The sequence below is a fragment of the Oncorhynchus keta genome, chromosome 35 (genome assembly GCF_023373465.1).
Source record: "Oncorhynchus keta strain PuntledgeMale-10-30-2019 chromosome 35, Oket_V2, whole genome shotgun sequence".
NCBI lineage: Eukaryota > Metazoa > Chordata > Actinopteri > Salmoniformes > Salmonidae > Oncorhynchus > Oncorhynchus keta.
Window position 1 is genome coordinate 63493720 of NC_068455.1, and position 11938 is coordinate 63505657.

Genomic DNA, 11938 nt, shown 5'->3' on the forward strand with positions numbered 1-11938 from the left:
AGATTGAATCATACTACACTGGCTCCGACGCTCGTTGGATGAGGCAGGGCTTGTGAACTATTACAGACTACAAAGGGAAACACAGCCGTGAGCTGCCCAGTGACACGAGCCTACCAGACGAGCTAAATCTCCTTGATGTTGACTTCGAGGCAAGCAACACTGAGGCATGCATGAGAGTAGCTCTGGCACCCAGACTGAACTGCAGGCTTTGATCATGAGCAATAAGGCCTGTCTCTGAAAAGACCTGTCTACCTTTGTAGCTCTGGCCCCCCAATGGTGGAACAAACTCCCTCACAACGCCAGGACAGCGGAGTCAATCACCACCTTCCGGAGACACCTGAAACCCCACCTCTTCAAGGAATACCTAGGATAGGGTAAGTAAGGGTAAGTAATCCTTCTCACCCCCCTTCTTCCCCCTAAAAAGATTTAGATGCAAGTGGCTGTTCCACTGGATGTCATAAGGTGTATGCACCAATTTGTAAGTCGCTCTGGATAAGAGCGTCTGCTAAATGACTTAAATGTAAATGTTAAATGTAGCTGTACAGTAGCTACGGCCAGGCTAGGGTTAGCTTTAGGGCTAGGACTACGGTTAGATTTACGGTTAGGACTAGGGCTAAGGCTAGGGCTAGGGTCAGGGAGTCTGAGGTAGAGGAGAGGCCAGCGAGGAACACATCACTTTCTGTGTTGTGAGTGACAGGAAAAAGCAGTTCAGTAAAGAGTGAGACCTGCTGAGGTGAACATCACTGGAACTCTCATAGACTAAGACTGGGGGATGAAATGGTTGTTATATCTCTCTCTCACCGTATGTTTAGCTAGATTTACAGTCCACCTGCCAACACAACAGCGTGGTGAAACATCGAATCTTAATAATTGAATCTTTTTTTAATGGGAAAATGTTAAACTGAGTGTAAATGCGTAGGTGATTTGAGGACGGTTGGTGATAAGGGGATCTGAGTCAGAGACACTGACCAACATAAACGTTCCACTGTGTAGGCCTAACGTGCGTAATTCTCTCTCTGCTGAATACGAGCAACCGGTACTACTGAAAAGACTGACCACCACAACCCTCAGTGCATCAAAACCACACACTCTCTTTTCACACCTCTCTTCATCTGGACAAAAAACACCAGACCCTTGCTGCTCAACAATATGTTAGAAGTGTACAAATTGCAGATACATTGTAACTTCACAAAAAAAGTATAATTTATAAATAATTTATAAACTCTTTTCCTTCATGAAAACTTCTATCACCTCTGACCCATGCACTCAGGGCATAACAACTTCAGTCAGTATCAATGTTCACAGTGCTATTTATTAATGTGTAATGTAGTTAAGAATGTTCTGTAAGATCACTTCACAGCTAGCTTGAAATGTCCCGAATGGAACCATCCTAGCGATTGGCTTAAACCTTTGGTATGTTGTCATGGAAAGACAGTGGAGGAAGCTAATCTGTTAGCAGCATGTTGATGTCGGTTACAAATGCTTACATACAATAGGTGCATACACAGAGATTTGGCAAAAGCAAGTAACATATACCATATATACTCATTTTGACATTGGCCTTAGCTTTTTTATTTCCTGGTGAGGTAGACGATGATAACGAAGATGATGAGGCAGCAGAGGAGCACGCCAGTTGTTATGATGGAGAGAAGGACCAGGATTCTCATCTGTGGATCAACAAGTGAAATAGTAAGAATTCTCAGACTAGGTCAAATCAAATCAAATTTTATTGGTCACATACACGTGTTTAGCAGATGTTATTACGGGTGTAGCGAAATGCTTGTGTGTCACGACTTCTGCCCGACTTCCCTGCCCCCTATACACATATGCCTGACATTGTGTTTCTAGATCCAACAGTGCACTAATATCTAACAAGTAATATCTAACAATTTAGCCTCAATACACACAAACCTAAAGTAAAGGAATGGAATTAAGAATATATAAATATTTTGGAAAAAAAGGTTGGTATAAGAGGCAGTGAATTTATTTATATTCTGTGGTACTATAATGTTATCATATTAATTCATTCTGAAATATGATATAAATATACCTTCTTCACAGTGCTCACCTTGTCAGAATCTTTGTGACCTTTCAGATGATTAGGAGAGCTAAATATTCCACTGTTATTCAAACTGTAGTAAGATAATATCAACATTTTCTCATTAACATATCTGATTCCTCGGATACATGTTAGTGGATTTGGTGACAATTTTTTGAAAAGATTACCTTGGAGCTTCAGGACAGTTGCGTTGGTGAAGATGAAATAGTTACCCAACATTCCACAGAAGTACACACCAGAATAGGCTACATCCACCTCTGTGATTTTGAGAAAGATAGTTCTATTGGTGATTAACATTTTCATGTGATTGGCCTGAAATCCATTTTTGATGACTAACAGTTTGCAGAGAGCTCCACATAGACGTGATGCACAGGGGCTTTGAACCGTTGACTTGCTTGAATCAGCCAACATATCCCATTTTTAAAAAGGGGTAGGTTGACCTCAGGTCTCCCCACTGGAAGCCCGAGGTAGGGGGAGCGGGGAATCTACCAAATGGTGCACATCTGACTTTGTACAGTACTAATGCAATTACTAATGCAATTAGTTGTCCAATTTAGTTTATGTTTCTTGTTTGAAGTGCAATAGTGTAATAATCAGGTTCTCTTCTTTTTAAGTGTGTTATTCTATTTGTGTATTTGTGTGTTACGGGTTTTGTGCAGTTTAGTTGTATTTGTGTTTTCTGTTAGCAATAGGGTAATAGTGTAATAATTCAATTATCTTTTTATTTGTATTTATATACTACAATTTGTTTATATTTGTCTTTGTTACTTCTTTTTGATATTTACGAGTCTTCCTTTTTGTATATATTTATATAGTTTTAAATGTTATGATTATTTATTTGTGTTGTTCCAAATGTCTGAATAAAAAGGACAGTTATTGCAGAATGGTGCTTTTTTTGCATGTGTGTGTGTGTGGGGGGGGTCGCCCAAGGAGCCATACAAGTTAGAACCACCACTGCCTGGCTGGACCATCACTGAGGGTGACATTATCCCCTGGATGGACCACCACTAACGGGGATAGAGAGACAGACACAGCATGGGTCCGATCTGAAAGAGAGAAAACCAAGTGTTTTTAGAAATGTTTGCTAATTTATTAAAAATTCAAACAGAAATACCTTATTTACATAAGTATTCAGAAAGTTTGCTATGAGAATTGAATTTGAGCTCCGGTGCATCCTGTTTCCATTGATCATTTAAATAGGCAAGTCAGTTAAGAACAACTACTTACTCACATTGATGGCTTAGGAACTGTGGGTTAACTGCCTTTTTCAGGGGCAGAACAACAGATTTTTACCTTGTCAGTTCAGGGATTCGATCTAGCAACCTTTCAGTTACTGGCCCAACGCTCTAACCACTAGGCTACCTGCCACCCCAAAATGCTTGAGAAGTTTCTACAACTTGATTGGAGTCTACTTGTGGTAAAATGAATTGATTGAACATGCTTTGGAAAGGCACACACCTGTCTATATAAGGTCCCACAGTTGACAGTGCATGTCAGAGCAAAAACCAACACGAGGTCGAAGGAATTGTCGGTATAGCTCCGAGACAGGATTGTGTCGAGGCATAGATCTGCAGAATGGTACCAAAAAGTGTCTGCAGTAATGAATGTGCCCAAGAACACAATGGCCTCCAACATTCTTAAATGGAAGAAGTTTGGAACCATCAAGACTGGCCAAACTGAGCAATCAGGGAGAAGGTCCTTGGTCAGGGATGTGACCAAGAACCCGATGGTCACTCTGACAGATCTCTAGATTTCCTCTGTGGAGAACCTTCTAGAAGGACAACCATCTCCGCAGCACTCCACCAATCAGGCCTCTCTGGTAGAGTGGCCAGACGGAAGCCACTTCTCAGTAAAAGGCACAAGACAGCCCACTTGGAGCTTGCCAAAAGGCACCTAAAGACTCTCAGAACATGAGAAGCAAGATTCTCTGAATGCCAAGCGTCACATCTGGAGGAAACCTGGCACCACCACTACGGTGAAGCATGGCGTTGGCAGCATCATGCTGTTGGGATGTTTTTCAGCAGCAAGGACAAGTCAGGATTGAGGCAAAGATTAATGGAGCAAAGTACAGAGAGATCCTTGATGAAAACCTTTTCAAGAGTGCTCAGGACCTCAGACCTGTGCGAAGATTCACTTTCTGACAGGACAACGACCCTAAGCACACAGCCAAGACAATGCAGGAGTGGCTTCAGGACGAGTCTCTGAATTTCCAGCAAGAGACTGGACTTGAACCCGATCGAACATCTCTGGAGAGACCTGAAAATAGCTGTGCAGCAATGCTCCACATCCAACCTGACAGAGCTTGAGAGGATCTGCAGAGAAGAAAGGGAGAAACTCCCCAAATACAGATGTGCCAAGCTTGTAGCATCATACCCAAGAAGACTTGATGCTGTAATCGCTGCCAAAGGTGCTTCAAGAAAGTACTGAGTAAAGGGTCTGAATATTTATGTAAATGTGATATCAGTTTTTATATTTAATACATTAGCAAATATTTCTAAAAACATGTTTTTGCTTGGTTATTATGGGAAATTGTGTGTAGATTGATGAAAAAAACAACAATTTAATCCATTTTAGAAAAGGGCTGTAATGTAACAAAATTTGGAGAAAAAAATCAAGGGATCTGACTACTTTCCGAACGCACTATAAAAGACAGTCACGACAATGTGAGAGACCAAATCTATTGATGAATCACAGAATGTGAACTGAAGATACAATAAGCCTTAGAGGATGAGAGCTGGTATATATATGAGTTCCATTCTGTGTTAAGATCTGCACTGCCAGACCATGAATGAAGGACTGAATATTCAAATAAGAGAGATGAAAGTAATTTGAGATTATGGGCGGGACAAAGTGTGACAACCATAGCTGTATACAATGACCACAGATACATTTATTTAATTACCACCAACCACTGATTTTCAACTCTTGCATTTGGTTTGATAGAGAGAATGATAAGATGTTTGAGGTGTAGACTGTAGTTTATCATCATTGAGGTTCCCAAAATTGTAAATACTCGTAAATTGTTCAAACGTATTTCAACAGACCAGTTGGTCAAACATATTTTGTCCATTTTAAAGTAATAGAATTTTAAAAGGGTCTGGATCTAAATCTGTTCTCACTGTAAGACAGACACCCCCAACGTATGAGTTTATTTATTCTAAACTCTTAGAAAAAGCATTTTCGAAAGGGTTCTTTGCGGAGGAATAGAATTCTAACAAGAACCATTTTGATTAGAATAACTATTTTTGAAAGACACGGGTTCTTTGTAGCTAGAACCTTTATTATCCTAAGAACCTGTTTTTTGAAGAAAGGGTTCTTTGATGATTCTTTGGAAAGCAAGGTGGGTTCTACATAGAACAATATGTAATATTTCCCAACATGCACTATTTTCCTAATTGTTTGTTGAACTGTAATATCTTGCGATTGGCAGGAGCAGTGGCTTGTAATTCACGCATAGTATACCTTACTGGAGGCAGTGGCAAACCGTGGCTACTGGACCTAGCCCTTCAGAGGGGGAAAAATCTTCCAAAACGTTGTACTGAACTCAAAACAAAAATCTAGAAAAACTGACACAGAATCTGCACTAATGTTACCAACAACAACAACAACCACATTGCTTACACAACCTACTGCATGGTAGCCTAACACCGTCACTATCACACTATCACCCAAATGGAAAACAGTGACACATCAAAGGATGTGAGTTTGACAGGAGTGCACTTTCTGTAAAACACATAGACTGATAGAAAGACAGCAGTCACACACAGCATGATGTTATAGAATAAGCAGTCCATTCATGAGGACGTAATAAGCCAGTAGGTCCCAATCATAAGAACACAAAAACTCAACCATTAGGCTAAACACTTACCAATCGAAATGTACAGCTATTAACTCTCATTGCAAACATCGTTATCATATTAATCACATACACTAACCAGTGATCTAAAGGTTAAATACAACAATGTTACACATGCATAACACATTATTTTCAAACAGATAGTTAGCAACAGCAAGCGAGCTGCAACATAAAAACAATTCCACTCACCAGATGATGATCATTTGAAACAACTTTTTGTTGAAACTTAATCTGAAAAAGGGTTCACTTAAACAAATTAGCGTCAACATCATCTTCAATAACAAATTCTACAGCAGCCTACAAAAAAACTAGCTAGCTTAGACTGTGGAAAAACTACTGCTCGCTATTGCGTGGTGACTTGTCGGCCTTTGAGAATGGCGGGAGTTTCCATACGTTTTTGTCAAAATGATCCCACCCATTTGTGATTGGTTGATTCTACTGTCACTCCAAAATTCTGCTCTAATACGGTTGAATGGCAGATGCCTTCTATCGAGCTTCTGAGGGCCTAGCCAATGATGAGCTATCTAGCTACTTTTCTCCTCAGAGACCACCAAAGAAAAATTTGACAAACGACATTGATATTTAAATTATACAACAATTACTTTATAAATCCTTTGGCCTTGTCAAGGCGTAAAAGACCTTGGCCATTCCCCAGTCCTTAAAGGGGAGTGGGTTGTTAAGACAACAATATCTGTCCTCAGAAAATTAAGGCCAGGATTTTGCTAAACTTGGTTCTTCATTCAAAAAGTGAAATTCTGACCTTTGCTGCATTAAATTTAAAAGCATATATCAAAGAAGATAAACACAGTAGTGCCAGCCCAACAGGATGCTCAGCTCTGTCCATCCGGTCTCTTGTAATCTGGGTTAGGTCAAGTCACCACAGGAGCACTCAGTTTATCTTCAGAATATCCTCGCTGCTCACTGTGGAAACCCTGTAATCTGCTGAAATGCTAAATATGATACCGCAGACTATTCAATGCGTCTCAGAAACTAAATAACCTCATTTGAGAAGTGTTGTTCTGCAGAGGTAGATGTTTCCACTCAAGACACAAGATGACAGCTATTATGATGTTCGCACCACTGTACACATTTTTGCTTCTTGGAGTGATGGGTATGTTTTATTTACTTTTATTACGATGGCATGTTCAGTTCCTATATATATTTTTTTACTCAGCCACATTTAGCGATTGCCTTCATCAGTGAGTACAGTGAGTACAATGATACAATGATACAATTGATTTTGATTGACACTTTTGAGGCATTCCAATATGATGTTTTAATGTATATTTAACAGTTTATATATTTGTGTAAGATGTTGTATTTTATTTTGTTGTAGCTCATGCACGAGTTGGGACTGAGCCCTCAGCCATACAACAGTCGAGTGGTCTCATGTCAGCCAATGTTGGGGACACAGTGACTTTGCAGTGCTTCTATGAAGGCAACATGGCCATGCATTTCTCTTGGTACAAGCAACCCTTGGGAGAAAAACCTCAGGTCATCTCAACAGTCTATAGGTATGACGAGGCTCCTACATTTTACCATGAATTCAAGGGTAACCCTCGATATTCAGTGCAAAGCGGCCAAGGAATAAATCACCTCAGCATCTCAGACATAAATAGCTTGGATTCAGCCTCGTACTACTGTGGGAGCGCACACTCAAATGTGTTGGAATTTGGAAAAGGAACCTTCCTCAATATAAAAGGTACAGTACTGAGGAAAAAATATTTCAGTAATCCTTAAATATTTTCAGACAAAGTCTGAATTTGTAGATAAAGAGTAGTAATTAGAAATCCTGAGAATTAAAAAAAAGGAAACAGTTAATATCAGGTGTTCTCTCATTCAGATGATTCTCTCAATGAGTAAGAACACTTTGCTACGGGAAGTTATAGATAGTTAACACAGATTTGCTGACATATTTAAACCCTATTTTCAGATTCAGGCTCCAACAGCAAGACAGTTGTAGAGCAGTCTGTGTCTGAGTCAGTCCAGCCAGGAGACTCTGTGACTCTGAACTGTACAATACACATGGAGACCTGTGCAGGAGAACACAGTGTCTATTGGTTCAGACATGGCTCAGGAGAATCCCATCCAGGAATCATTTACACCCATGGAGACAGGAGTGATCAGTGTGAGAAGAGCCCTGAGGCTGGGTCTCCTACACAGAGCTGTGTCTACAACCTCCTCAAGAGGAACCTACACCTTTCTGATGCTGGGACTTACTACTGTGCTGTGGCCTTATGTGGGGAGATACTCTTTGGGGAAGGGACCAAGCTGGACATTCAAGGTAAACCGCTTATGCTTCTTTGTTAAAATGACATAAACATTACATTTACTGTACTTATACAGGTAGTTATTGTAAAACACAATGTGTTCCCAATGACTTACCTGATCAAATAAAGGCAAAATAAAATACAAATTATTACACTGTAATAACCTCTACTGTATAATAGAAAACATGACATTCTTTCAGGTGGTGATATTCAAGTGGCGACTGAAGCGGATATGATGATACTTGTCATCTTCTCCATCATAAGAACTGGAGTTCTCCTCTGCTGTCTGACCATCTTCTTCATCATCTACCTCAACAGGAAATAGATTAATTCAATGATTCAGCTTCTCAGTCCTTTAGCTGTCACAAATGCAAATGGGATTTACTGTCTTTTCAAATGTTTCAGTGCTCGTCAGCCTTTCGACACGTTGAAGATGCAGATATTGCTGTTCAGATTTTCAATAAATTAAATAATCTTTATTGAAATAATATGCACATTTTTATTCAATAATGACAATTCTACAGTGGATCAAGTATGATGGGTTAATATATTCAAACAAGACTATTTCACAGCTGTTGCTTTAAGGGAGCATACACAATGTGCTTCTCAGAAACGTCTCCACCCTGCCCTCTCCCTCTTCCATGCTTACATCTGTTCATTGAGATGCTCAGTGCAGTGTAATTTTCTGTGTCCATGTTCAGATTCTCAAAAAAAGACAGAGAGATACATGCTTTATCCACAATTACTAAATGACTCACCGGGACTGTGGGTGTGCTTGGTCAACCTTAATTAAAAAACAAAACATATACTTTTTGTAAATGATTGTTTACCATTCATACATGATATAATATTAATTTATGCTATTAATATATTGCATTCATATATCATATATTTTGTATAAGGCATGACAAAGTCTTGCAAACTGCTTTTTATATTGTTCAACATACCTTGTGTCAATTTAAGCTTATCCTCAATACTGACAAAACTAAAATAATGGTATTTTCTAAAGAAAGAAATAGACCTCCGAACATTTCACCTATTACTACCTGTCAGGGCAATGAGATTGAGACTGTAACCTCATTTAAATATCTTGGAATTTTAGTTGATGACGGCCTCTTTTAAATTGCATATTCAACTTACAAAAAAATTGAAGCTGAAGTTGGGACTTTATTTTAGGAATAAGGCCGGTTTTTCTTCTGAAGCCAGAAGGCTAGTATCAGCTACTTTTATATATGAATGCTTCCGCTCAGTGTTTGAGATCAATTGACACCCTTTACCATGGCGCTTTGAGATTTATTTTAAACTGCAAAACCCTTACTCACCACTGCACTTTGTATACCAGGGTTGGCTGGCCTTCTCTAGTCACTCGTAGGCTCAGTCACTGGTATACTTTTATTTACAAAGCCATTTTGGGTTTACTACCATTTTATTTGGGCATTTTTATTGTTCAGAAATGTGGTGGATAATCTCTTCGTCCGCAGGACTTTATCCTGCTAACTGTTCCAAATGTTCGAACTGAATTTGGTAAAAGGGCTTTTATGTACTCTGCGCCATCGTCTTGAAACACCTTTTAAACTGGAAGAACTTGTCCCAATTGGTGTTTTTAAGTCACCAATGAAGGATTTTGAGACTGATTCCCTGACCTGTCAATGTTTTAAATTGGCTGTTTTATGATTTTGTTATACTCTTGTGAATTCTATGGTTTTTACTAGATTATTGTAGCTTTTCATGTTGTCTGTCTGTAATAGTGTAATGACTGTGCTGTCTATCTTGGCCAGGACGCTCTTGAAAATAAGAGATTTCAAATCTCAATGTACCCTTTCTGGTTAAATAAAGCTTAAATACATTTTTTTTTAAGATAAACTTTAGCACACTACGTACATTCTTGCAGTGCTCTCCTCCGCAAGATTGTTAGGAAAATATTTGTTACTATCAGGATAATAATGATAATAACCAGAACAAATGTTATGTAGTTCTGAAATTGAGTTTGATTCTCGAGACATATCATTTACAATACTGTACCTCCACGTGGAGTCCCGTGTGAGGATAAGATAAAACATTTAGAATATTTGTAACATTTTATGTACATTTTTTTTTAGAGACCATATTTTCTAATGTCTTACCTTCAATGTCAGGCTTGGTTACTTTCACTTGAGTAGATACATTGGCTAAAGAGAACCACACAACCACATGTAGACATTCTTAGTGAGAAGAAACAAAATTGGAAACACGTTTTTATACTCAATTTTTTTAGTGTCTTCCAATATATATATTTATACAGTACCAGTCAAAAGTTTGGACACAACTACTGTCGTGACGTGACTATCATTGATGTGATGACTGTTATTTTATCAAATCAATTAACTATGTTTAATTATTATGTGATTAAATGAATCATGTAACAATTAACTCATTATCTAACTTGGGGCACCATGGGAAAAGCTATTTAACTAGTTACTATCTCCCGACTTAAACTCTAAAGATATAAATATCTCACATCAATAACAGTCAATTATGAATTATTATTACCTCATATCAGTCTCATTCTGAATGTTGTTGACTTCATAAAACTGCACAAAGCAAAGCCTAAATGATGATTCAGTGATACACAATTTGGCTTAATTATTTATTTACTAACTAACTAAACAATCATACAGAATTACATAAACACACACACAGTACAGGTTATATTACTAACATGATGCAATGAAAAGTCCCTAGTGGACTAACCCGATATGACGGCTTGTTACACAATGAAAGGGTTGGGGAAAGAAAGAGCGGGAGAGACAGAGAGTGCTGGTACATGCATGTGGAAGCTATGCTCACGAGAATGAATACTTTGCACATGAACAACCACTCATTCAGAAAATCATTGCAACACAAATATTTACATGTGTGTGTCTTTGTCGTCTCTCTGTTGAAATCACCCGGTCCGTCTATGGGCGGTAGTTCGACAGAAGTCTCTGGTAAGTCCACCAGAGGTCACAATGTCATTTGTAGTGGTGGTAGGCTTCTTTGTCTCAGAGTGTTTGTTTGATTGAATCCTTTCAGATGTACCACATGGGGGTGAGAGGGAAATGCACTTCTCCTCTCGCCTTCGTTAGACTGAATCCTTCAAATGTTACCCACGCGGTAGTCTTTGATCGAGTTTACTAGACTAGATTACTTAAACAGCTGCAGACTGAATGTTCCGATGTCATCTTTATCTTCTTCACTCGAGAGTTTCAGTCTTACCCTCTTCTGGCGCGGCATGTAGCCTAGTGACTAGAGTATTGGGCCAGTAACCAAAAGGTTGATGGATCAAATCCCTGAGCTGACAAGGTAAAAATCTGTCATTCTGCCCCTGAACAATGCAGTTCCTGGTAGGCTGTCATTGTAAATAAGAATTTGCTCTTAACTGACATGCCTAGTTAAATCAAGGTTACATTTAAATACAATTCTGGTCTGGTAGTTTTAAACCATTTGTCAGCCATGTAGCCACCGCTCCACGCTGTCTAGTCTATATTTAAATTGCAACCATTTCAACGTATTCAGCTCGCTCTGCACGTATACTGGTCTGTAGAGATTCTAACCATTTCAATGTGTGGATGATCCTCACGTTCTCTGGTTTCAATGGTTGATTATTCATGGTACAGCTAGGACCACTTTACACACCGGCAGCGACCCAGCATGTTTTGGTCTAACATGTTAATTCTTCAGCGGGTCCTTTTAAGCACTTGCCTTGGAGGGCGGTTCCATCACATTGCCACAATG

General features: G+C 39.1%; 1 protein-coding gene across 1 annotated transcript; it reads left to right on the forward strand.

Annotated features, from left to right (window-relative positions):
* Positions 1 to 6932: 6932 nt before the first annotated feature.
* Positions 6933 to 9215, forward strand: LOC118368819 (immunoglobulin alpha-2 heavy chain-like). Its single transcript, XM_035753248.2, has 4 exons — positions 6933 to 7026; positions 7252 to 7617; positions 7849 to 8199; positions 8386 to 9215. The coding sequence occupies exons 1-4, from the start codon at positions 6969 to 6971 to the stop codon at positions 8508 to 8510; spliced, it is 900 nt and encodes a 299-aa protein (XP_035609141.1). The 5' UTR covers positions 6933 to 6968; the 3' UTR covers positions 8511 to 9215.
* Positions 9216 to 11938: the final 2723 nt, after the last annotated feature.